At 44.5% G+C, this 27,564-nt stretch overlaps 1 protein-coding gene across 1 annotated transcript; it reads left to right on the forward strand.

Moving 5' to 3' along the window:
* Positions 1-1,397: 1,397 nt before the first annotated feature.
* LOC138846287 (leucine-rich repeat-containing protein 37A2-like) lies at positions 1,398-27,261 on the forward strand (the record flags this gene model as incomplete). Its single annotated transcript, XM_070061681.1, is given in 9 exon segments — positions 1,398-1,492; positions 2,107-2,187; positions 10,560-10,631; positions 11,183-11,257; positions 19,137-19,255; positions 20,689-20,966; positions 21,211-21,553; positions 21,556-22,451; positions 22,756-27,261. Coding segments are annotated over 9 exon segments (2,163 nt in total), but the record flags the coding sequence as incomplete, so codon positions are not given.
* Positions 27,262-27,564: the final 303 nt, after the last annotated feature.

The following is a 27,564-nucleotide window of genomic DNA, read 5'->3' on the forward strand; positions in this document are numbered from 1 at the left end:
ACACAAGCTCAAACCAATACCCAATAAGCACTATGTAGCTGACAGAGTGCTGCAGAGGGACCAGGGAATAATAAAACCACACTGCTTTTTAAAAATTCACTTTTCCTTCTTCTACCTACTCAACCATTCCTTCATTTAATAAACACCTGAGTCTATTTCCATGAGTCAGTTTTAAACATAGTGGGCAATGTAGATGAGCAAGGCCAAATCCATGCTTTCAAGAAGTTTATGCTCTGGGGAAATGGAAGGCACAAGTAACGATATCAAAAGAAATGGATATAGAGTCCAGACGAGGGAGAAGACTTTGGGCTGGGTCAGGGACGATGGAACCAGGGAGCAATGCCAGTTGAACAGGACTTCCAAGGGGGCAGTGGGCATCATCAGACGTCTTGGAGAGAATATCGTGGGAGAAAGGGAAAACATGGAAGCTTCTGAGGCACAGAGATGCAGGGAAAGCTGGAGGGTGAAGCCAGGTCTTCCAGGCCTTTGAATGCTGAGCAAGAGTCACCACGGGGAACCATGCTCTCACAGCAGTGCTCTAAAACAGACTTGAGCTTGCACCACAGTTACCTGGGGCTCTGAACCCTACCCCCACAGTAACTGCCTGAGTCGGTCTAGAACAGGGCTGAGAATCTGCCTCTTCTGTAAGCACCTAGTGATGTTGGCCTCGGAGAGTCACTTAGGGCAAGTCCCACTGGTGACTGCGCGTGGGACAGGTGAGAGAAGGAGATTCTAGAGATGGAGCCACCAACAGATGAGTTGCAGGTGAAAAGTGAGGGTCAAATTGTAATCAGTGGAAGTAAGAGTCCTCTACCACCAAGAGTGTTTTCAAGTGGGAATCCAGTGTCGTGCTGTTTTCTGACGGTTCTATCATGGCTTTCATGGACTATCAAGCAACAAGCAACAAATAAATTTCCTTTAGTATGACAGAAAGTGTAATTCTGAATCAGTTCAAAATAATGAATTAATTAGAGAACCAATTTCATTTCAAATGATTCAAAAGGGCATCTTTTTTTCTGGTATTGAATGAAGTTAGAAAACTAGGACTAAACCAGGAAAGATGTGAAAATGTGAGTATTCTTTGGAATATTAGACATTAAAAATGGAGATGACAGCTTTGCTCCTTGTTTCTAATGGATGAAGACTATGAAAGTTCATCTAATCAATTCTGCACTCAGGAAAGTTTACCACCACAATCTATCAAGATCTATAGTTGTGTATGTCATTGATGAAGGTTCTAACAGTGAGACTATTAGGAGAGGTTGTAAGAAGGGGTAGTATCTCCAGAGGGTCAAATACAAGTCCAAAGCTTTACAGTTTAGGTAAAAACTGCATATCCAACATTATCAAATGCAAATTTTATTATCCCCACTGACTATATAGGTAATAGCTAACCAAGGCAATGTTTTCCTTTTCCTAGAGATTTATCCTGCAATAAAATAGAGTTTATCGAAAGACGTGCATTTGAGTCACTCCCTTTTTTGCAGTCTATGTAAGTTACAATTTCATCACATTTGGAATTTTAATAAATCTTCACTGTTCACCTTGAAATAGGGTTAAGATTCTACTTTACATTTGTAGTAGAAGGTTGCTAAAATTCTGTAACAGGTCCTTTTCCTCTCTAGCAAAAATACTATCAGGTACAAAAGTCAGAGTGAATCCCACAGAGCAGGGCTTCTCAGCCAACATGATTTTGCATTCAGGTAACAGCTTGCAGCCCTGCACGTGCTGCTGACACTGCGTGAGCTAAGCCCAGCCTGCTGTTAAGCCACTTACTATGTACAGGACAAACCTCCACAAGAAAAGCATTATCGAGTCCAAAATGTCAATAGCATTCAAGTTGTGAAACTCTGTTCCAGAGAAGTAAAGATCACACAGTACAAGTATGTCATGTAATATGAAAATAATATGATGAAATTTAATGTAAATGTGCAAGTATAATTCAGAAACCAAATCTTCCAGTACCAGTAAATTCTTTAGTGTGTAGATAAAATGTGGAAGTATTGTTTCATCTATAAAAATTAGAATCACTCCTGAAAGAAGAGTATTCTGAAAATATTTCTTTTTTTCTTCTTCATTCTCTTTCACTCGTGTCTTTTTTTGTAGAAATCTTGGTTGCAATTTACTGACAGAACTGAGCTTTGGGACATTTCAGGCGTGGCATGGAATGCAGTTTTTGCACAATGTGTAAGTGCAATAGATGATGAATACATATTTAAAAACCATTTGTGTATAAAAATGGTATATAGTTATGCTTATCTGGGTATTAAGCCCTGTATATAAACTCTGCAAAGAAGGTCTTCATTTCCATTTTTTTTTTCCAAAAATCTAACACAAAGTACTCTGGGAGAAAAAGGTTCTGGTGCTTTCTCAGGGTTACCTGCTTTTAAATCCTAATGCAAAAATAATTCCTGGGACCCAGCCAAAGGGCACATCTCTCCCCATCACCCACCCAGATCATAAGCTTTTTCCAAAATGTATTTAGCTCTCAATTTATAAATTATCTGTGGATACTAATAACTTTTGAAATAGGAAGAAGTGGCATATATGTTAAACTGTAGTGTTAAAAAAATAAGAAAATACACTGCTCTAGCCTAATCCCACATATTTTGTCCTGACTAAACTGCAACAGAAAGTGAGTTTTATTCACTTTCAACTCAACAATTCTGTGATGTTCAATGGCCCAAGGGAATTTTAGATTCAAGATACAGATTCTCCACTAAACCTGATGTTGAAAGACTATCCACCTGTTCTGTGGTTCAGAATCCCAGCCAAACACAATTCATTCTGGTTATGAGGGAAGGTTTTAGGATGTGTTGGGGATGGACCAACAGTGCCTGCAGATCTTGAGGAAGAACACTGAGAGTCTGTTTTTACTTCACCCACACACTGGGAGCTGGTTCCTGGAGCCCCAACACCAAGTGGTTTTGGTAGCATCAGTAAAAATGGCCTCAACATATATCATTCCATTAGATTCCCTCCTAAGGGGCCGAGTTCCAGTACAGTTTTCTGTAGACAACACAGGGAGAAAATCTGTGGAATCACAGTGGATGAAAAGTAATGAATTCATTTAAGAACATTCACTGAGTGCCAGGCCCACCGAGTGCCAGGTGCTGTATTAAGTGCTGGGGGTACAAACTGGAGCAGGACAGAAGCTTTGTCTCCAGAGACTTTCATGCCAGCAGGGGGAAGTTGGACATTGATGGGAAAATGAGTGACAGCCATGCTAGCATCTGTGCAGCAAGGCCAGAGAGATGAGCTGAAAAAGTAGGAGCAGAGCTAGGGATGGCGCACAGTGCACGAGGCACCAGTTCATTTATCTCAAGTTTCTGTGTCCATCTTAAGCCAAAGAAAAAAAGCATTTGCTTCATGGTGATGCAAAAACCAGAGCTAGCTGGTATTGGAAACTAATCCTCTTATCATGCGATCTGAACATATCTAACTCATGGTTGCTTCAAAAATTGGCACAATGGCTGTAATACACCAAGTGTGTGTTGGGAGCGGGTCTCCTTTATTTGGGGACATATTCTTTTATTAGACAAAGCTAATCTGCTTCAAGGAAACTTTTGCTATCCCCGTTGCCCCAGGAAGACACCAGTGATCTTATGACCAAAGATGAGGGTTTTTAAAGTGAAAACAATGCTGTTCACTGCATTACAGAGTCCAGAAAAGAGTGCCAGCTGAGCTGGATTCATCATGAACTGGAGCCTAAGCTTCAAGGCTTTACGCTTGCACGTGCCCCTTCCAAGGTCCTGGGAGGGGCTGGAGCAATTTTTATATTCATAATTCTGCATGTTTCATTATAAGGGATTCCCCAAATTAGGTTAGGCTCATGCTCAGCAAAATCTGCATTCACCCTTACTTTGCATGTACTACATGCAGCCCAGTAAACATTCTTCTGAATGAAGTCTCTGTGTAAAACAGCAGTGTGGTAGGATCAATCTATTGTGAATATGAAATCTACCTCAAAGACATGCCAAGAGCTTACCAGTGACATAACATTCTTTGAATAGTAATACTCATCAAATCTTTCAGTGAAATCAGAAATGAAATATATTATGGAAAATCAGCAGTAATTGATAATTCTAAACATTAAGTATACTTTATTTCTTCTGCTTCATTCATTTATGTCGCTCCCCCTCTTCGTGGAGGAACGACACAGGACCCTGCGTTGTTCTTTCGTCTGCTCGGCCCTCCCCAGGTTTGCTGCTGGTTCTTCCCGGGTTGGCTACCGTCCCTTCCACCTCCGTGGAAGGGCGTTTCCCCCTGCCGCTTTCCCCACTTCTGCGGGGGAGCGGCACACCGCCGGCCGGCTCTCTCGGGGGCTGCACAGGTGTTCCTTCAGATAGATGTTCCTGGTGCATGTTGTCTCTCTCCTCCTTTATAGTCCTCTTCCACCAATCCCAACTCTGCTACCCACACGCCGAGTACGCTGCTCTCCTCCAATCAGGAGCAGCTCCTGCAGCTTGTCAAGTTGGTGAAAGGCAGCTGGGTAGAAGCTGTTTGCTCCTCTCCCAGCGCCATATTGTGGGAGAGCAGATGCATAGAATAAGTCTTAATTCCAGTAACTTAGTCTAGTCCGAGTTGCTCCCAGTTGCTCCCCACAGATCCCCCTTTCTTTTTATTTTTGGCGTTGATACGCGCCTGTCTTCGGTGCCCCGCAGCACACACACTGCTCTGCTTGCTAGAGTTGCCCACAGGTGCTTACAAGCCCTACCAATCAGGCAAACTGAATCCGGGTCCTCTCTTCGCCATGTTGTGAGGAGGTTTTTAGGCGCTGATGCGTGCCTGTGTTCGGTGCCCTGCAGCGCATGCTCTGCTCTGCTAGAACTGCCTGCAGGTGCTTACAAGCCCTACCAATCAGGCAAACCGAATCCAAGCCTTCTCATTGCTGTATTGTGGGGAGACTTATTGATGTTAATTCGTGCCTGTCTTCGGTGACCTGCAGCGCATAAGCTGCTAGCTGCCCGCAGGTGCTTATCGTCTTACTAATCAGGCAGACCGAATCCAAGCTCTCTCATTGCCGTGTTGTGGGGAGGCCTTATTTTTCTCTATTTCTCTACCTCCGGGCATTCCTATTTCTCCTATTTTACTTCTATCTGCCAGCATTCCTATTTCTCTCATTTTACTTCTAAACTTGTTTCTCTTATCCCCGCGGTTTCCCAGCGCCCGCCCCGAGGCTGCTTCTCGGCGCCTCCCCCGCGGTGGCTTCCCGGCTCTGCGCGGCTTCCCGGGGCCCGCCCTGCGGCGGCTTCCCGGCTCTGCGCAGCTTACCGGCTTCTATTCGCACCCCGTGCGCTCTCCCCGTTTGTGCCCCGCGCGCTCTCTCTGCACGTGGCGGCTTCCGCGAGTCACACAGCCCAGCTCACGTTTCCGCCACCGGCATTCAGTCCAAGTTCCCCGGGCTAACCTGGTGAATTCAACCTAGCTCACGTCTGCGCCCCCCAGTTTGGCTTCCCGTCTTTTGCTCCCCGGGCTAATCTGACGGATTCCAACCTGGCGGCCCACGTCTCTGCCTCTGGTTCCAGATTTTCGCCTTTTGCTCCCCGGGCTGACTTGAAGAATTCCAAGCTAGCTTACGTCTCCGCTTCAGCCTGCCCCCCCGCGGCTTCATCCTCCCTACCATTTTTCTCTACCCGGTATGTTTCCTAACTTTTCTTCCAACAACAATCCCCTCTCATTTCTCCTGGCTTTTCCCCACAGTCCGTATCCGAGTCTAAGTTTCTTCTAGGTTTCACTTTCGCTTTCAACCTGCAGTCCGTATCTGAGTCTAAGTTTCTTCTTGCTTTCACTTTAAATCCTAACTTCTTTCCCACAGTCCGTATCCGAGTCTATGCCTAGGCTTTCAATAGCTTCTTCCGGCACCTTTTCCATCTGGCTTTTCCCTAGGTTCTTTGCTAGTCTCTCTCTCCGGTATTTTCCCACTTCTTCCCGTTTCTTCCCTCTTCTTCCCTCCTAGGTTTCCTATCCGAGTCACGGCACCATTATGTCGCTCCCCCTCTTCGTGGAGGAACGACACAGGACCCTGCATTGTTCTTTGGTCTGCTCGGCCCTCCCCAGGTTTGCTGCTGGTTCTTCCCGGGTTGGCTACCGTCCCTTCCACCTCCGTGGAAGGGCGTTTCCCCCTGCCGCTTTCCCCACTTCTGCGGGGGAGCGGCACACCGCCGGCCGGCTCTCTCGGGGGCTGCACAGGTGTTCCTTCAGATAGATGTTCCTGGTGCATGTTGTCTCTCTCCTCCTTTATAGTCCTCTTCCACCAATCCCAACTCTGCTACCCACACGCCGAGTACGCTGCTCTCCTCCAATCAGGAGCAGCTCCTGCAGCTTGTCAAGTTGGTGAAAGGCAGCTGGGTAGAAGCTGTTTGCTCCTCTCCCAGCGCCATATTGTGGGAGAGCAGATGCATAGAATAAGTCTTAATTCCAGTAACTTAGTCTAGTCCGAGTTGCTCCCAGTTGCTCCCCACACATGTACATTAAGTCTTAACTCATTGGCTTCTTTCTAAAAATTGTTTTAGTCACTTCATTGGTCCTCACAAAACAAGTTTCATAGTTTAGTAGTGGAAGGACTCTAGAGTGTAGAGAGGGGCTCCCTTATCCAGACAGAGCACATCCACATGCTCACTCGTCTGTTACTCACAAGCACTGTGGGTGACTAGGAGGAGAGTCCAGGCTTTCTCCCTCCTCAGATATTCGCCCCACTGTTGACACTGTAGGTGAGCTGGGTGTGGTCGTACCCTGAAGGTCAGCCATGGGCATAGCCTCCTTCAGGCAAGCTGTGGATACACCTGCATTTGCACACTGCTGGCACAGTCCTCCCTCTGTGGTGTGTCCTGGAATCCAAACAGCATCTCCCCAAACTCAGAGAGAGGCATAAACCTTACAGATGAAGAGAACAACTCAGGTCTGCCCTTTGGGGGTGTTTTGTAAGGGTTCACAAGTTTTCACATTGTCACTTCCTGCAACTATTACACTTTTCTTCTCATAATCTTTTCATCTGCACCATATTCTCATCTGTGTAGCAAGAGGTCTTCTTTTCTCTTAAGGTAATTCTTCCTCTGCACCGTATGCTTCTCTTAAAGTATTCTCTTCATTGGCTTTAGGGTTTTTTTGTTCTTTTACTTTTTTCTTTAAGATTTATTCATTTATTTGAAAGTCAGAGACACGGCTGGTGCTGTGGCACAGCAGATTAAAGCCCTGGCCTGAAGCGCCAGCATCCCATATAGGTGCCGGTTTGAGACCTGGATGCTCCACTTCCAATCCAGCTCTCTGCTATGGCCTGGGAAAGCAGTGGAAGATGGCCCAAGATTCTGACAGCTCACTGGGATGCACTTTGGAGGAGCTCAGCTTCATTCTGCATGCTCATCTCCATTCATTTTCTTTTTTCTTTTTTTTTTTTTACAGGCAGAGTGGACAGTGAGAGAGAGAGACAGAGAGAAAGGTCTTCCTTTGCCGTTGGTTCACCCTCCAATGGCCGCCGCAGCCAGCGCGCTGTGGCCGGCGCACCGCGCTGATCCGGTGGCAGGAGCCAGGAGCCAGGTGCTTTTCCTGGTCTCTCATGGGGTGCAGGGCCCAAGCACCTGGGCCATCCTCCACTGCACTCCCTGGCCACAGCAGAGAGCTGGCCTGGAAGAGGGGCAACCGGGACAGAATCTGGCGCCCCGACCGGGACTAGAACCCGGTGTGCCGGCACCGCTAGGCGGAGGATTAGCCTAGTGAGCCACGGCGCCGGCCCTCATCTCCATTCATTTTCATTCTCTCTCTCTCTCTCTCTCTCTCTCTCTCTCTCTCCCCCCCTCCCTCCCTCCTTCCCTCCCTCTGTCCCTCTGTCCCTCTATCCCTCTCCCTCACTCTCTCTGATACTGGGCATACAGGCTATTTTTTTTTGGAGAGTTTGAGGTTTTTTTGTTGTTGTTGCTCATTTTACACATACTTCTCTTTTCTTATTATAATTCCTGATTTGGTTCAAATGTAGACAAAATAACTTAGACAAAGTTCAAACATTATCCAACATTCACATGGTTACATATGACTGTGAGTATGCAAGTAATACATCTCATAATTTTAAAAAATTTTGAGAAGCAACAAATTAAAAATAAAATTAATCCACAATCCAAAAACCTAAACCCAAATATTGCTAAGACATCAGTCTATTCCTAAAGCAGATGTTTCTTTTTTTTAACTTTTATTTAATAAATATACATTTCCAATGTACAACTTCTGGATTATAGTGGCTTTTTCCCCCCATAACCTCCCTCCCACCTGCAGTCATCCCATCTCCCATTCCCTTTCTCATCCCATTCTTCATCAAGATTCATTCTCAATTCTCTTTATATACAGAAGATCAACTTAGTATATACTAAGTAAAGATTTCAGCAGTTCGCACCCACACAGAAACACAAAGTATAAAGTATTGTTTGAGTACTAGTTATACCATTAATTCACATAGTACCACACATTAAGGACAGAGATCCTACATGGGGAGTAAGTGCACAGTGACTCCTGTTGTTGATTTAACAATTGACACTCTTATTTATGACGTCAGTTATCACCCGAGGCTCTTGTCATAAGCTGCCAAGCCTATTTTTAAGGCTAACACTGAGCTTGCCAGGGAGGAACTGTCTAGGGCAAGTTAAATACACGAAACCCACACAAATCTCACTATTCTTAGAGAAAGTCAGCCAATTTTCTTGAGTAAATGCCCCACAGGTGGCTGCAAGCCTTTGGTTAAATTTCCAGAATTATCAAAAACTTGATTCTGACCACTTTTACCATTTTGTTGTTCCCTTTATGAAGGGATAAATTTTCAGATGTTCTCACTCCACTGTTTACATAGGTTTCCACTGATGTCACCTACAACATGCTGTTAAATCTCTAGTCTCAATGACTCTGAGCTAAATATCTAATTGTGGGATAAGATTAGGGAAAAGGAATAAAAAGAGAAACTAATTTTCATGAGCGCTATCCTGAGAAGGTTGATGAAATTTTCAAAGTACTTCTATATTTAGTCATCTCAAGCTTCAGATTAAAGTGACAAATATTTGGACCCTTTTCTGCACACATATTAGACACAGTCTGGGGCAGGACTGAGCTCCAGCTCCAGCTTTGCTTCTTACAAGTGCAGTGACCTACAACAAGTTACACAGCCTCTGTGACTCAGCACAATATATATCACAATAGGCTACTGGGGTACAATACCTATCACAGAGGTTATTGGGAACATCCAGTGTTGAATGCTGAACACAGATGCTTGGCAGCCCAATCAATATCATCTGTAAGAATTATTATTTTCACAGTCTGTAACAGTACAGTACGTTTTTGAGTAGAGTTAAACTAAAGGCAGTTTTTTTTTTACCTGTTTTTGTTTTTGTTTGCTTGCTTTAAAAACTTTAAAAATCTATTACAGCATTTAGGAATGAAATTTCCCACAACACGAATTTATTCATTGTATTGGTATGGAAACAAAATGTGATTTCTTTACTCAACAAATATTTATTAACCATGCAGTAAATTTCAGGCACTATGCCACACACAGGCATAACAAAGACAATAACATATGTTCCCTGCCCTCAAGGGGCTAACAGGCCAGGAGACTGACAGGCCAACAAGCAACGTAACAAAGACTGTGATGTGATGTGATGCAATGTGACGTGATGTGATGTGATGATCAGTGTGATGTGATGTGACGTGATGATGTGATGTGATGTGATGTGATGTGATGTGATGTGATGTGATGTGACGTGACGTGATGATGTGGTGTGATGTGATGTGATGTGATGTGATGATGTGTGATGCGAAATGAGAACACCAGTGGAAGAACGTGACAAGAGTATGGCTTTGACGTGGGTTCTTTTTCCATCAACTAAATGAATTAAGTCATGGCTTGTTTAAAATTTCTAAAGATGAAAGGCAAGCACCTTGAATTATGGAGAACACAGGATTAGTGTTTCCTACACAAAAAAGGGCTTCTCTATCAGTGTGGTCACTTCTATACATCTTTCTTTTTTAAGACACAGACAGCTCCCGTCCACTAGTTCACTTCCCAAATACCTGCAATGGCTCGGGCGAGGCTAGGCCAGGCCCAGGCTGAAGCTGGAAACCAGAAACCAGTCCACGTCTCCAAGTAGGCAGCAAAGAATCAACCAATTGAGCCATCACCACTGCCTCCCAGGGTCTGCATTAACAGGAAGTTGCAATTAGAAGCTGGAACTGGGAATCAAACCCAGGCATCTGATTTGAGACGTAGGTATCCCAATCTGGGTGTTAATTGCTAGGCAAAACACTGGCTCCACTTCTAAGGCTTTTCACCTAAAAAGTTCTTTTGCATACTTTTTGTTTATTATGCATTTTTTTGTATCTTTTCTCTTTCTCTTCTCCATTCATCCTCTAAGAGACATAGGTAGTTCCCAAAGAACAAGTGCTTTTTGAATTCTAAGGGTGATTTATAAGTACACAGAAAGTAATTTTAAGCCTAAAATGTCTACACAAAAAGGAATATAATTTCTCATACAATCTTGTGCTTATTGAAAGGCCAATAACTTTAATTCCATTGCCTTTTTCAGAAATCTCAATCGTAATCCTCTGAAAAACGTTGAAGATTCGTATCTTTTTAAACTGCCAGCATTAAAATATCTGTAAGTATTAAACTAATCCTTTTTTATTTTCATCAAACATTAAATATTTGAGATTGAGGCTAAAAAGTCATGATTTTAAATTAGGTTACTGAAAAAAAATAAATTAGGTTACTGAAAAAAAGTTATTGACTGAGGCAAGAACTGAGAAAGAATTTATCATGGGAAAGACAGCTGGCAGAGGGAGACAGTGTTACATGCAAATACATGTTAGGAATACCATCTATCCCAAGCAAAGAGGTATAGATGTAAATTTTTTAAAGAAAAAAATAAGAATTAAAAGAGGTCAATGTAGTATAAAATGAAAAATAAGACAATGGCAGAAAAAGGTGTAGGTTCCACTCTTCAATGCCAAGGTCATTAATCTGATGATGCAAATAGTAAAGTCATTTCAACCAGGGCTTTCTGGAACTGTCTCCATGACAAACTCTTGAGCTGTCTTGCTTTATAGAGAAGCCAAAACTGATGTAACCACATCTTCCTGAAACAACCTTTTTAAAGACAGATCTTTTTATTGAGGTCCATACCATGAATGTTTGGGCTTTCTCCTTCAGAGACTTGGGAACAACACAAGTACCACTTACCACAGTTGAGAACATCCTCATGATGACTCTTCAATTGGAAAACCTGTAAGTTATCTTTTTCTTAGGTTTATTTCCATGTAAGTCTGTAGACGTGTTTTCTTAAGTCAGGCTTATGGAGGTATAATTTTTATGTATTTCAATTCACACTGTAAAGTTTGCTGAGTTTTGGCAAACACGTGGTTATGTAACCACCACCAAATTCCTGATGTAGAACATTTCTATCAACCCAAAAAGGTCCCTCATGGTCCTTTCCAATCAATCGTCTCCTCCCATCCCCAGACCCAGGCCCTGCAAACCACTCATCCTGTTTCTATTCTTGTAGTTTTTCCTTCCACAGTGTCTTATAAGCAAAATCATGTAGTAAGTGTAGCCTCTTGTGTCTGGCTCCTTTACTCAGCATAATCCTTTAGAGATTAAACTACTATTCATGTTGCTGCCTCTACCTATTGCTAAGTAATATTCCAATTGTGTAGTTACACCAGTTTATCCATTTCATCAGCTTATAGAACTGTGTTTTCCAACTTTTTGCAATTATAAATAAAGCCACTAACAGCACTCACATGGAGGTCTGTGAGTGGATATGTGTCTTCATTTCTTTGGTGTAAAGATCTAGGGGTAGGACAGTTCATTACCTACTAAGTGTATATTGAACTGTTTAACACACAGCTAAACTGTTTGCCAAGTAGCTGCTGCAGTCTGCACTCTCACCAACAATGTTCGAGAGTGGCAGTTGCAACATGTGTTGTCCCAGTCCTCAGATTTCAACTTTTTTAACAAACATTTAGAAACTGGACATTGTGGCACAGCATTAAGATACCACTTGGGGGGCCAGCACCATGGCTTACTTGGCTAATCCTCCACCTGTGGCACCGGCATCCCATATGGGCACCAGGTTCTAGTCCCAGCTGCTGCTCTTCCAATCTAGCTCTCTGCTGTGGCCCGGGAAGGCAGTGGAGGATGGCCCAAGTGCTTGGACCCTGCACCCGCATGGGAGACCAGGAGGAAGCACCTGGCTCCTGGCTTCAGTTCGGCGCAGCTCCGGCGGTAGCGGCCATTTGGGGGGTGATTGGGAGGTGAACCAATGGAAGGAAGACCTTTCTCTATGTCTCTCCCTCTCACTGTCTAACTCTACATGTCAAATAAATAAATAAATAAATAAATAAGATACCACTTGGGATGCCTACATCCCGTATCAGAGTGCCAAGTTTGAGTCCCAGCTACTCTGCTTCCAGCTAATGTGCACCCTGGGAGGTAGCCGATGGTAACTCAAGTATTCTGGTCTCTGCCACCCATGTAGGAGACCCACACATTGAGACCTATGTCCTTGGCATAGTCCTGGCCCAACCCTGGCTGTTATCAGCATTTGGGGAAGTGAACCAGCAGATGGAAGGTCAATCAATCAATCTCTTTCTCTCTCTCTCTCTCTCTCTCGTTCTTTCAAATAAGTTAAAAAATAAAACTTTTTTTAATGTAGCTCTTCTGCCAGTAGATAAATAGTGGAATCTCTATATTTTTTTTAGTATTTAAAAATAGTTACTAGAGAGTCAATCAGTTCTCTCACCAAATGCCACCAAGACCAGCATTGGGCTGAAGCTGGAATTGACAGCTGGGAATTCAACCCAGATCTCCCATGTAGGTGGCAGGAACCCCAGTTACTCAACCAAAGAAAGGCAGAAGAACTATATTAGCAGGAAGCTGGAATCAGGAACCAGAGAGAAGAATCAAATGCAAGTGCTCAAATGCGGGACTCAGTCATCCTAACGCTGGCACCTTGGGTACACTCACTGCAGTTTAAACTTAGACTTCTCTAATAACTGACGATACTGTTGTGCAAATATCTTTACCAAGTGTCTATTCAAATCTGTTCCCATGTAGTAATTTGATGGTAATCTTAGGGAGTTTTAAGAGTGTTTTATATGCTCTGGGTATGAGTACTTTCTCTCAGATGTATGTTTAGTAAATATCTTCTCTCTGGTTGTGAGTTATCATTTCACTCTACTAAGTGTACCTTCTGAAGAGTAGAAGTTAATTTTTTTTAATGTTGATGAGCCTATAGCAACTTTTATCTTGTATGGTTTGTCCTTTTATTGTGCCTTTCCTGAAAAAAATCTTTCAAATAACCCATTGTCTAATCTAAAGTTACAGAGATTTTCTCCTGTTTTCTTGTAGAAACTGTAGAGTTACATTTAGGTCCATGATCCTTTCTAGTTAATTTTCATGCAGAGTTTGAAGTATCTCAAGTTTTGAAGTTTTAAAAAGGATTTCCTTAGAGCCCTATTCTGACATTTTACCATAAACTCACTGCAACTTCCATTGTGACCTCCCCCCTGCCAATTGGACAAGCTAAACAGAAACTATGATAAGGCTAGTTGAGCGGACTCCACAAGATAAGAATGGGGAAAGGCCTCTCACAGCATACCCTGCCCTAATCACTTCTGTCAGATCACCTCCTTGACTAACTTTCCCACATCATCAAGTCCACTGGTTTCTGCTCTAGCCTCCTCTTCCTCAACCTTGGGCAGCATCTGCCACAGTGGATCCTCCCAGGTCAGTGAGAGGCCTTCCTCTCCAAAGAGTCAAAGCTCTCATCATCAACAAGCTTTCTCAGTTAGCCAAGGCTGTGGTGTTCTAGCTGCTTTTTTCATACTTGACCATCAGTGGACAGGAAAAGTGCTAGCATTTTCTGGAGCCATGTGCAACCAAGGCTATAAAAACCTGAAAGCAATTGTTACACTGGAGTTCATTATTGGAAGTCCTCAGGAGTTTAGACAAAGCAGGCCAGCTCACTTGTGTCGTGACTCATAAGCGATGGTCCTTAATGCATTCTTAAAGACTTACTTATTTATTCGAAAGGCAGAAATACATGTAGGGTTTTTTTTTTTTGCCAGAGTGTTTTGGCTTTCCATGCCTGTAATACTCTCATGGGCTTTTCAGCTAGATCCGTGTGCCTTAAGGGCTGATTCTGAGGCCAGAGTGCTGTTTAGGACATCTGCCATTCTATGGGTCTGCTGTGTATCTCACTTCCCATGCTGGATCATTCTCTCCCTTTTTTATTCTATCAGCTAGTATTTGCAGACACTAGTCTTGTTTATGTGCTCCCTTTGGCTCTTAGTCCTATCATTACGATCAATTTGAACAGAAATTGATCACCGGAACTAGTGAGATGGCATTGGTACATGCCACCTTGATGGGATTGAATTGGAATCCCCTGGTATGTTTCTATGTGGGTGCAAACTGTTGAAATCTTTACTTAATATATGCTAAACTGATCTTCTGTATATAAAGAGAATTGAAAATGAATCTTGATGTGAATTGAAGGGGGGAGGGAGAGGGAAAGGGGAGGGTTGCGGGTGGGAGGGAAGTTATGGGGGGGGAGCCATTGTAATCCATAAGCTGTACTTTGGAAATTTATATTCATTAAATAAAAGTTAAAAAAAAGAAGAAAAAAGAAATGCAGAAATACAGAGAGAGAGAAAGATCTTCCATCTGCTGGTTCCTAGCTCAAAAGACCACAACAGCCAGGGCTTGGCCAGGCCAAAGTCAGGAGTCGGAGCTTATTCTGAATCATGTGGGAGCAGGAGCCCAAGCACTTGGACCATCCTCTGCTGCTTTCCCAAGTGCATTAGCAGGGAGCTGGACCAGAAGCGGAGCAGCTGGGACTTGAACCAGTGCCTATAAGGGATGCTGACACTGCAGGTGAAGGCTTAACCTGCTACAGCACAGCGCTGGCCCCTTTATTGCATATTAATGTGCAATGGTCTTTAATACTTAAATATTATCTAGTAAGAATAAGTTATACCTCAGGTCATTAGCAATTTCAAAAGATTTTCCAATATTTTTTAAAATTTTATTTATTTATTTGACAGATAAGAGTTATAGACAGTGAGAGAGAGACACAGAGAAAAAAGCCTTCCGATGGTTCACTCCCCAAATGGCCACAATGGCTGGAGCTGCACTGATCGAAGCCAGGAGCCAGGTGCTTCTTTCCAGTCTCCCATGCGGGTGCAGGGCCCAAGGACTTGGGCCATCTTCCACTGCTTTCCCAGGCCATAGCAGAGAGCTGGATCAAAAGCAGAGCAGCTGGCACTAGAACCAGCGCCCATATGAGATGCCGGTGCTGCAGGTGAAGGATTAACCTACTGCACCATGGTGCCGGCCCCAGATTTGCCAATATTTTTGAAAATAATGATTTGGGGCCCAGCGCTGTGGTATAGTGGGCTGTCTCCACCTGCGGTGCCAGCATCCCATATGGGCACCAGATCCAGTCCTGGCTTCTCCTTTTCTGATCCATCTCTCTGCTATGGCCTGGGAAAGCAGTAGATGACCTAAGTGCTTGAGCTTCTGCACCTGCATGGGAGACCCGGAAGAAGCTCCTGGCTCCTGGCTTCAGATTGGCCCAGCTCTGGCCATTGAGGCCATTTGGGACATGAACCAGCTTAAGATGGAAGATCTTTGTCTCTGTCTCTCCCTTTCTGTGTTTGTAACTCTACCTCTCAAATAAATAAAAATCTTCTAAAAAATAAATATTTTATCACTGACATCATCCCTAGTGCATCCATTTTAGTAAGCAGCAAAACTACAACATTCTCTATGCAAGATGCAGTGTTCCTGCCAGAAATGGTCCCTAGTGGGGCTGGTGTTGTGGCACAAGGTGAAGTTGTCTGTGATGCTGGCATCCCATATGGGAGTGCCAGTTCAAGTCCCAGCTGCTCCACTTCCCATCCAGCTCCTTGCTAATGAACCTGGGAAAGCAGCACAGGATGACCAAAGTGCTTGACCCCCTGCCACCCAGGAGAGACCTGAATATAGTTCCTGGCTCCTGGATCCTGGCTCCTGACTTCAACCCAGCCCAACCCCAGCTGCGGTGGCCATTTGGGGCATGAACCAGTGGCTGGAAGATTTATTCACGTTCATTCTTTCTCTCTCTCTCCCTCCCTCTCCCTCTCCCTCCACTCATTCTCTCTCTCTCCTGCACCCAACCATCACTCTGCCTTTCAAATAAATAAAACTTTTTAAAAAAAATCTTAGCCACTCAAAAAAATAAATGTTCCCTGGTGATTATATTCAGTATTGGTCTTAGAAGGATAAATTGAGGTGCATGCTGTAAAACAACTGATTTGAATGCCTCAAAAATCCCAATGCCATGAAACACTGCAAAAAAGGAACAGTTCTAAACTGAAGAAAATTAAAGAGCCATGAAAATAAAATGCAATGCCTGATTTAAAAGTAGCCAAGACATGTTTGGGACAACTGAGAGCACCTGCATGTGGACCACAATAGACGGTGATGTTAATGTTAAAGCTGACTGGGTGATAATAGTGTTGTGGATATGCAGGAGAATGCCTTTGTTCTTAGGAGACGCAGACTTCAGGTTTAGCAAGAAAAGGTCATCATATCTACAGCTCATTCTCAAATGGTTTGTCCAAGAAGTGCATAGAGACACACACGTGGAAAGTGAATGTGGCAAAATGTTAGCAACAGTTGAATCTAAGTGAGAGAACATGTAAACTCATGACACCAATCTTTCGGATATTTTTGTAGGCTTGAAAATTTTCAAAATACGAAGTTAGGGGTAGAAAGGACTTAACGAAAATTTCCTGTTAGAATTGAAGTCTAGTAAAACACTAGCTTAGCATTCTGAGTGCATTCTTTCTTTTTTTTTGTTTTGTTTTGTTTTTAACTTTTATTTAATGAATATAAATTTCCAAAGTACGATTTATGGATTACAATGGCTTCCCCCCCATACCGTCCCTCCCACCCACAACCCTCCCCTTTCCCACTCCCTCTCCCCTTCCATTCACATCAAGATTCATTTTCGAATATCTTAATATACAGAAGATCAGCTTAGTATACATTAAGTAAGGATTTCAGCAGTTTGCTCCCACACAGAAACATAAAGTGAAAAATAATAGATGATTTTTTTAAATGATGATGAAATCAGATCAGACCTATTGTCATGTTTAATCCCAGTGAGAGTCAAGTTGGGAGTTGATAATTTCTTTTTTTTTTCCTTTCTATATGAAGCTTTCCCTGGACCCAAAGAAGTAACATTAGTCATCTGTAACAACTCAACCATTGGTTATTCTATTGGTTAGAAAGAGCCTGGCCCACTACGTGTAACCTACCATAGTTTATCTATTCACCTATTTGTGAACACTTAGGTTGTTCCAATTTGGGGGTATTAGAAATGAAGCTGTTTGCACTTACCCCCCCCCCCCCCGTAGGAACTCTGTCCTTAATGAGCTGTACTATGAGAATTAACTGCAAAACTTGTTCTCAAACAGTACTTTTTATGTTGTGGGGTGGGGGGTTGGTGCAAAGTGTTGAAATCTTTACTTAGTATAGAGTTGCTCTTTTGTATATAAAGTCAATCAAAAGTGAATCTTAATGAAGAATGGGATGGGAGAGGGAGTAGGAGGTAGGACGGGAGTGGGGGTGGGAGGGCAGGTATGGAGGAAAAAACACTATATTCCTAAAGTTGTACCTATGAAATTGGCATTCATTACATAAAAGCTTTAAAAAATAAAACAAATAAAAATTAAACTGTTTACGATGGCAGGCATTTGGTGCAGCCGTTAAGCCACTACCTGGGATACTCCAATCCCACATCAGAATGCCTGGATCCAAGTCCCGGCTCTGCTCCACCCTAGCTTCCTGCTAACATGTACCCTGGAAGGCAGTGGGTGATGCCCCAAGGACTTGAGTTCTTGCTCCTCACATGGAAAACCAAACTAGTTTCTGAGCTCCTGGCTTTGGCCTGGCCCAGCCCTGCATGTCGCAGACATTTGGGGAGTAAACTACCTAATGAAAACATGTGGTCGGCACCGTGGCTCAATAGGCTAATCTTCCGCCTTGCGGCGCTGGCACACTGGGTTCTAGTCCCGGTCAGGGCGCCGGATTCTGTCCCGGTTGCCCCTCTTCCAGGCCAGCTCTCTGGTATGGCCCGGGAGTGCAGTGGAGGATGGCCCAAGTCCTTGGGCCCTGCACCCGCATGGGAGACCAGGAAAAGCACCTGGCTTCTGGCTTTGGATCAGCGCGATGCGCCGGCCACGGCGGCCATTGGAGGGTGAACCAATGGCAAAAGGAAGACCTTTCTCTCTGTTTCTGTCTCTCACTGTCCACTCTGCCTGTCAAAAAGAAAAAAAAAAAGAAAAGATGTGTTTGTGTGTGTTTCTCTCTCTTCCTTCCACAGAAACTTTCGAAATGATACATTTGAAAAAAAAATATAATGAAAATAGACTGACAGTTTCTTAAAAACACACACCTACCATAAGTTGCAGTCTTTCCATTTCTGGGTATTTAGGGAAGCACCACCTGACACATCCCAGGGCACTTCCTGGCAGGAAACAGGGATCAGAAATGGAGCCAGGCATTCCAGAAGTGGATGTGCTTGTCCCAAGCAGCATCTTCATGGCTGGGCTAAACACCTGCCTTGTCAAATTACTTTCACTCACCCATCAGTGAGCGAGTGTTCCTTTTTCTCCACATCTTTTCCAACAATTACTGCAGTCAGTCATTTTTCTGGGACCAGAGTAGTTTCTAATAGTGAACACTTCCAACAGGGATGGAGAAGAGTACTCCAGAGGTTGGGGGAAGTCCTCCTGTGCACTCCCAACCCACAATGAGACTTGTGAACTGGAAGGAGACACCCCTGAGTCAAACGACAGATCCATGGTGCCCAATGCTCACCCTGTTGACTTTATTTTGGATACACCACACCCACTTCCATGCCTATGCCTCCTTGGGCCACCTCTCCCTCCTTCCTTTATTCTCATATTCAAGACCAACAATTGGCCACCAGGCTCCTACCCAAATGTCCTGGCCACATACCTCAAGAACTCCTTTGCTGGCACCTTGGCTCACCTGTTTGACCCACCCAAGGAACCCCTTTACAGGTAACTTAATTCTCTGTCTCTATTCATAGGATCTTACCCAGCCATATGGCCTGCTGCCTCTGCCAATTTAAACATACTATCGAGGTTGTCTGCAACACCGTCAAGCTTCACTGTGACAATGAATGCCTGCCAAATACGACACATTGCCGTGAGTCAGAACTTCCTGAGGATCTTTTTTTAATTTTTATTTGTTTTAAATTTCTTATTTTAAAATTTTAGGGTCAAGTTTAAAGTAACAATGTAATTAATTGCTGAATTTTTATTCATTCATTCAGATTTAAACTCCCTAAATTGCTACACTGCTCCCTTGCTGAAAGTCAGGTTCGCAATCACCGCTATGTAATTTAATAACATAGTTACCGCTATGTAATTTACATATGCACAAAGGATCATGGAAAAGAGGTGGAAGGGGAAGGAAGCAATGTTGGGAACCACACACGTGGTGTTCTGTGCTCTTGGGTGCTTTGCTTTTCAATGATAACTCATTTGCACACAGTCTATAAACTGGTTTTCTATGTGTTGGGCCTCAAGGGCCCTCTGTCTTATAGAACAGGTCTACACTGCTCACCGCGGTTGTTTGTTTTTGCACTTGTATAAAAGAGTACAAGTGATGCTGTTTTATTTGGAGCCGGGGAGTTTCTGGTTCCATAACCAGAAATGGCTGCCTGACTCCTCTGATGGAGTCGGAAGGCTCCTCCATGCACTTGTAGACTGTCCAACTCTGAACCTGCTCTGAGTCTCACGCTTTTCTATCCACAGAACACTCGGGTACTTTTAAGTATCCTTCTGTAGATGAGGGTTATTACCACTGATGTCGTGACTTCCAAAATGTGACCGCTTTCTTCCTTAGACAGCTTGAATTCGGATCTCAGTCAGGGATCTGAGGCATTAGCACAGTGATAACTGTATACCCATCTACACAGTGTTGCTCACCTTCCAGACCAGTTATATTATTCTACCAATTATATTATTCCCTTCATCTCAAGAGGTGAGAAGGACAAGCATTGTTAATCTCCCTTTACAAGGGTGGGAAAGAACACATTGAGGTGAGGAGCAAGGCCCCTTGGCTTGACCACCTCTGCCCTCACTCCCCTTACATGCCTATATTTTGCCATGGACACCTGTGATGGCAGCAAGAACATAGGGCCACAGGGAGGGAGGAAGGGAGGGAGGAAGCCTTGGGCTCCCTCAGCATGAGGCAGGACTGTGGAATGATGTGGCTGAGAAGCAGGGGCAGAGCCACAGAAGGGGCAGCTGGGTGGGGCCATTTGTCCTCCAGCCTTATTCTAAGCCTGGAGTGGTTGGTCATTGGAAACCAATGAAATAATACTGATCATAGTTACTGCTTTTTAACACTGCGAACTCTTCTGAATGCCACTCTCAAAAATATCTTTTTCTCCTTTGTTGTTGCCATTTCATAGGTTTGAGTGTGGTTTTACTTTTCTCTCTAAAGTCTCAATGGTACCCCAAATATTGGATTTGACTCCTAATTTAATTGATGAGAGTGTAGGGCTGTGGACTGACATAAAGCTGTCCCATCAGTCTTCCGTACCAAAAAGCAGTCTCTTCTTTTTTTGACAGTTGAAGAAGCATCTATAGGGAACCCAAAGGGGGAATTCATGAAGATATTGCAAGCCCGGAAGAACAACACCAGCAAGCAGCTGACTATTGAGCCAGAGAACTCAGTATCAGAGAGAAACAGTGTGGACTTCCCAGGCCGCATGAGTGAACAGCGGGACCTCAACGATGAAAGTGATGTTATTAGTGCACTGAATTATATATTGCCTTATTTCTCAGAGGAAAATCTACAAAATGTAGAATCAACATTATTACCATTCATTACACTGCTTTTTTCAAATGTGCAAGATAGAGATAAGTCCCTGAGCTACGTGAAAACCCACATAAGAAGGCCCTCTCATCCTTACAGAAATAAGTTGAGAAAGCTCTATTTTCTGGAGAATTTGTTACATGAAGTAATTCAAGAAAAAAATCGATAAGGTTAAGAAGGAAGAAAAGGCCATGCTTATGCAGCCTATCCTGTTAGGTCATCAATTTAACCCTCAAATCCTCCAAAAGAAATCAGAAACTGCCCCGTCACAGGAGAACAGCCTGGCAACCATGCCAAGTGTGGGGTACAGGCTGCAGAGAGTGAAAAAAGTCATCAAGGGGCCAAAGGGCTTACGGGAAAGGCACCTCCAGGAGATGAGGAAGAGCCTCGGGAGGAGACGGGGCACCTGGCCCTTTGCGGAGAGCATTGGGGGAAGAAGGCTTGGGAGAGCAGGCTCCAGGGAGCTGAAGGAGCTTCAAGTGGCTCAGAGGCCCAGGCAGGTGGCCGGAAACTCCTTGCACACGGAGCCCTTGCTCACAAAGGAACGTGAGGCTGCAGCCCCCTCTTTCCTGAAGAAACACATCCTGGGCAGGCCTTCTACCTCCCCTGCAAAATCTCTGAGATCAACAACAAAGGAAAAGACTTAACCTACACCATTTTTGTCTTAGAAGATGCCAATGCTAGAGCTAAAAATAAGGCGGCAGGGAAACCAATCTCGCATTCCAGACAAAATTACCGCTTTCACAAAACTCGCTCTCACCTGGTCCTCCGAACCCCCAAGGCCAAACTGAGTCGGAAGTTCAGAAGGAAAAATTCCCTCAACAGGCAGATGGCTGGGAAGAGGCCTCCGTTCCCTGCACTGCGGAGTCTCATAAACTCCCCCTCCGGAGAGGCTTTCTCATCCCCTGGAGGCCTGCATTCTCAGGGGAGTCCTCCTCTGAGAGAACCTTCTATAGAAGACACTAGGGAGGAAAACCATTCCAGAGGGCGTGTTTTTGAAGAAAACATTTTGCCAGAAAACACCACTGCACATGAAGAAACGCTCCCTGGTGACAAAATGCACACAGATCCTTCAGCTACAGATTCTGCTGGGACCGAGTTCAACCTAATGCCGACTGTGGACCAAACCAAGGAAACACAGTGGGAATACCCCAGCGAGGGCACTGAAGCCCCCACCATGCCCGTAGGCTTCACCTACCCTGTGATGCTGTCCCAGGGAGAACAGTTTGAAATTCAGCTGAATCAGCAGCTACAGTCCCTCATCCCCAACACGGACATGAAAAAGCTCATTTCTCACGTCATCCGCACTCTGAAAATGGACTGCTCTGAGGCCCAGGTGCAACTGCCCTGTGCCAAGCTCATCTCCAGAACAGGCATCCTGATGAAGCTCCTCAGTGAGCAGCAGGAAGAAAAGATAGCCAAGGAAGAATGGGACACAGAGCAGTGGAGGACTGAGACCTATATCAATGAGAGTACAGAAGCCCCGAGTGGACAGAAAGAGCAGGAGTCGAGTAAGGTGAGGACAGGAGATCTGCACTTTCCCATCACTTAGGAGACCCCAAGCGGGAAGACCAGGGGCTCCCAGTCCAGATCTTGTCTCGGTAATGTAACTTTTGCCAAGACGGTGACACTTTGTTAGGAGGCAGACCTAACACACTGTAGAGAAAATGAGTAATACCAAGATTATATGTAATACAGCAGATTTTGTATGGTCTTTTAAGATCTTTTACGCCACTCACCTGAAGAACGGGGTTCTGAATATTTAGCATCCATATTTTCCAGCTCTTTATTCTGTCTTTTTAAACTGTGCTCTTTCTTAGCTCGCAAAAGGAGCTCAAGAACACGGCTATCACAACAAGCTCATCGTGGCAATATCTGTGACGGCAGTGGTCACAATGCTGGTTATCATCTTCTGTCTCATTGAGGTAGGGACGACTCATTCAGGTTGCCAGAGTGCATCCTTCCTTTGTAATAGATTCGGAATCCACAGACTGTACATCAATGCCACTTTCCACGTACCATGAGCTGACCTTCCTCTTTAGTCACCAAGACCGAGATGCGCTTTACTCTTTCCCTTGAAAAGCACATTCCACAGATTTTTAAAGGAACCCCACTCGTGGGAAATCTCTGTGCAACTGGAACCGAGATAACAAGGGACTGGACATTTGGAGAGGTTAAGTGTAAGAAGGCCAGAGTAAAGTGGCAGAAGTTCTCCAAAATTGTGTCAGGGATTTGATGTACTCTCTTCTACCACTGATTTCTTTCCTCATTGCTGAAACAATGAGATTATATGCTCTCCACCCTCGAGGAACTGTCTCTGCCCTTGGGAGAAAGGATGCAGCCAAAAGACAAAAGTATTGTCTTACAGAGTCATTAGATCTACGTAGCATCCCACTGCTCCAATGTCTAAGACTTTGTCTAAATGAGTTCAGCTGATGCACTGCAGCTGATTCCTGCATCAAGCTGCTCTAAGATGTGTTCCCTCCCTGGAGCTTGCCTGCACCCTCCCACACAGCCCAGTGTTTTCACAGTCCCACCACACAAGGCTCCCACAGCCACAAGCACCCAGCCCCCTGTCAATTCTCCCAGAGTCTGGCATCTCCTCTAGGTTGGTTTCTGGGTTCACGGTCACTAGCTGGAGCAGCTGTTACGTATCTCCAAAATGGTGCCTGCCCTCTCTTGGCTAGTTACAGCATGCCAGTGCCTGAGGTCGGGCAGAGAGAAACGTGAACTCCCCCACTTTTTTTTGCTCTAGGTTGGCAGGTACATCATCCCCCACAGAGCTCCAAGCCAGACCCATGCCAGGCTTTTCCCACAGCTTTATTGCCAGTGGCTTGAGCTGTTGCAGTATGGTCTTGCCTCATTCCAAAGCTGGTGCTGAGGCTCTCAGCTGCTGGGGTCTCAAACTGTGCAAGTCCACACCCTCCACATAGGTCCACAGCGTCCATCCAATTTGCATGGAGTTTCCTCTACCATTTTCTCCCTAAACCTTCCCTGAGATTGCACTCCTTCCACTTTTTTTTAACTATCCACCCCTAGACTAGAGCAGCAAGCTGCCTCCCTATGCCACCATCTTGAAAAATCCCTGAGATGTGATGATTTTAAATAGCCCTTGTGTGAACTGTTGAAGAACAGTGAATTTTTTTCTTCATACTAGTTGTTGAACATTTTACTTAGTGTAGGGTTAATCTTATGAGTATAATGTTAACTGAAAATAGATCTTCATAAAAAATAAGAATGGAAATAGGAGAGGGGGGAAGAATAAGGGATGGGAGTGTGGGCAGGAGGGAGGGTAAGGTGGAAAGTATCACTATGTTCCTGAATCTGTATACATGAAATCTGTCTATCTTCAATGAAAGTTTTTTAAAAGACATGTCTAGCCACAAGAAGTAAGTGATCACAGCATAGAGATGAGAAAGAGACCAGCATGGGCAGTGCCCACCCTAACACTACACAGTTTCAGTGTAGGGCAGCTCCTGCTTCATAAATTTAGTAGTTTTTATCATCTATTTTTTCCTAAAAGATGGCAGCTGGTCAGAGTTTGTAAAAAGTTTTCTTGGGGTTTGAGTTAAGTTGCCTTGAATTTGTAGATTAATTTGAGAACTGACATCTTTATGATACCCTAGAAACATGACATTTTATGGACTTCAGAAGAGCATCCTAATCACATAAATCTTACACAACTTTCGTTGAGTTTATTCCAAGATAGTTTATTCCTTTCTATTGCTATTAAAGAAGGGCTCTGTACTCCATTTTCCCTCTAGTCACTGGTGGTGCACAACAAACAGGAGATTCACTGTACTACTCTCCTGACTCAGCACCTAGTCACCTCCCCGGACCCACACGTTACGTCCAACAAAATGTCAGCTGATTATCTTGGGCTTTTTTTTTAGGTTGTCCACCATCTCCTATGCAAATGATGACAGTTTTGTCTCTTCCTTTGCAGTAATTATACCCCATTTATTTTTCTTATTGCACTAATTTCAGCCTTTTCAACAATGATGACTAGTAGCAGTCTAATAAGTATCCTACTCCTGTTCTTGCCTTTAAAACACCATTGTTTAGGTTTCTGGTCCATACTTTCAGCAGGTTAAGGGTGTTTCCTACTACTCCACTTTTTTTTCTTCCAGATTTTTTAAATTTTGTTTAAGGACTACAACTTCCATGTTCCCAAATTAGTATAGATTAAATGCATGACGCTGCACTCCCATTCCACTTTTAAGAGGACTCACTGATGACTGGCTGTCAATAGAATGTATTAAGTCCCAGAGGCATTCAAGACCAAGGACTGTGGAAGAGTGAGAACTATTAACAAGACAGAATTCCTGTCCTCAAAAAAGTTATCTTATTGGGCAGGCAAGGCTTTTAGAGAAAGAAAGGGAAGGTAAATGATTTGGAGATAGAATCATTATGGTGAATAATGATTGCTTTTCCTTACAAAAAAGATTTACTCTCATAGAGGAAGAGGAAGAGAAGACATAGAAAAATCTTCAACGTAAGTATCAGTCTGACAATTGTTAGAAAAATCTTCAACGTAAGTATCAGTCTGACAATTGTTACATTAGAATTTTAGAAGTAGAGGAGTACTGAGAACTCATCTATTTAAACCTGCTCATTTTAGAATGAGGACATTGCCAGAGGCAGAAGACTATCCATCTGAGTGTTTTGCCTGATTCCAGCAAATCTGGTCCCCAGCCATGGCTGGGGAGACGGCACCAGCACGGACACATGTGCTGTCAGTGGTCCTTCCGAGACACAGCAGCTAGGGAGGGGCTTTGGTTGTGCTGTTCCTGCTGCTGGTGGCATCTGGCCAGTTCAGAGGCCTTTCCAGAGGCTCGGAGAAGGGCTATGGAAAGACACATGACACTGGGGGAAGGGGGACAGTCGCCCTCAAGGCTGCTGGAGAGTAAAATGTATGAGGTGGCTGGAAAACTTACTGGTTTCCAGACCCCCACTGCCTATGCCTTTTATTCACACCTTCTCAGACCGTTTGTCTCTCCCTGTTATGGTAAGGATACAAGGAGAAAGGGACAATACTGGTCCCATAGTCACACTGCCAGTGAGTATTACAGAGAGGAAGGTTCCTCCCCAGCCAGGGACTTCTCCCTTGGTCATAGTGAGCTTGGGCTGTGTGCTACAATTTCTATTGCAAATCAATACCCACACGCTCTGTAGACACAAGCAGTTGCTGAAACAATGCACTCTTTTTCTGTTTTAATCATATTCAAAAAGGGTACCTTGTATTTCCACGCTGGTTTTGCCCTTTAAACTGGTTTCACAACTCAATCTTCCATCAGTGACAGACACCCTGCAGTGAGAAAAATCTTTGAGCTGGGTAACGTTGCTATTGGACTCGGGCATTGCTTCATAGGATTCAATTTATAGGGGACTAGAGCAGCTATGGAAACACAAGCATTTTCTCCCTACACCCCAGTGAATGATGCTTGTGAGGCTAAATCCTAAAGGGGCAGGTGTCAAATGCCTCTGGAGAGAGAAAATACTTCTGCCCCATGTGGTGGTGCAGTGTGTCCCACTGCGCAAGCACACTTGGCTGAGAAAGGCACTGGGACTGACAACAGACAAAAGTCTCCCCAGAGACACTGCAGGTCTGTAGGGACAGAGGGCTCCTGGAAGCCCAGCGCCCTGGGTACTGCATCTGAGACCCCAGGCTTTTAGTGAGCACTCACTGCAGTGATGGCTGAGGTGCATGTGTCGTCCCAGGAAGACCGGAGATGCACACTGTGAGAAGTGAACAATGGCACTCGTCTCTAATGGTCTTGTGTGTGTTTTTCCCCAAGGAGCTTTCACCAATCAGTGCCTAGAAAGTGTTCGGAAGATGAGACTCAGGTAAATGGGAGGAGGCTGCAGTGTGTGGCTGGAGACAGGGAAAATGCTCAATTCACATGTCTTTTTGTCTTTCCTAGGGCTTCTTCCGGCTGAGGTGGCCACTCTGGCTGAGGCGTCTGCTCAGCCCTTTCGGTGGCACACGCAAGAAAGCCAAGGACTTGCCCCCAGACAAGGAGCCTTCCGTAAAGGAAGAGTTTCCTGACAAGGACGCAGGGTCCTTGACAGGGCCACTTCACCGTACTGAGTTTGGGGAGGCGGGGAGAGTGGCAGGAGTGGAAGCCTTGCTCTGCTCTCTTCCCACAGGGAGCTCAGCGAGGCCCCCGCCAAGAAAACGCCCCCTCCAGAGTCCTCGGCAGAAGGTGAAGAGAGCGAAGCCCCCGAGGAAAACACGGAGTGACCGTCCCGCCTCTGTCACCTGCAAGTCCTGTTTTCTGATATTGGCATCTCAGCAGTGCTTATAAAATACTTAATTGCTTACATTCATGGGTGTGATATTCATAAGCAATTCTAGCCAGGTGGCGAGAAATTAAAATGTTGTCAAATATTTATTGTATGCAGTAACAGGGGCCACAGGCAAGAAAAGCAGGACTGCTTCTAGAAGCCTCCGAGGGAGTCAAGCCCTCCCCAGGGGCACAGCACCAGCAAGAACTCTCACCTCTCTTCTTCCATTAAGTCAGTCTCCAAGAACCCGAAAACACATCCCCAAGGTGTAGACTTTTAAATCAAATACCGGGTGTTCTGGTGCTTTCTTTCCCCTGGATCACTGAGAACCAATCAACAGA

The sequence above is a fragment of the Oryctolagus cuniculus genome, chromosome 17 (genome assembly GCF_964237555.1).
Source record: "Oryctolagus cuniculus chromosome 17, mOryCun1.1, whole genome shotgun sequence".
Lineage (NCBI taxonomy): Eukaryota > Metazoa > Chordata > Mammalia > Lagomorpha > Leporidae > Oryctolagus > Oryctolagus cuniculus.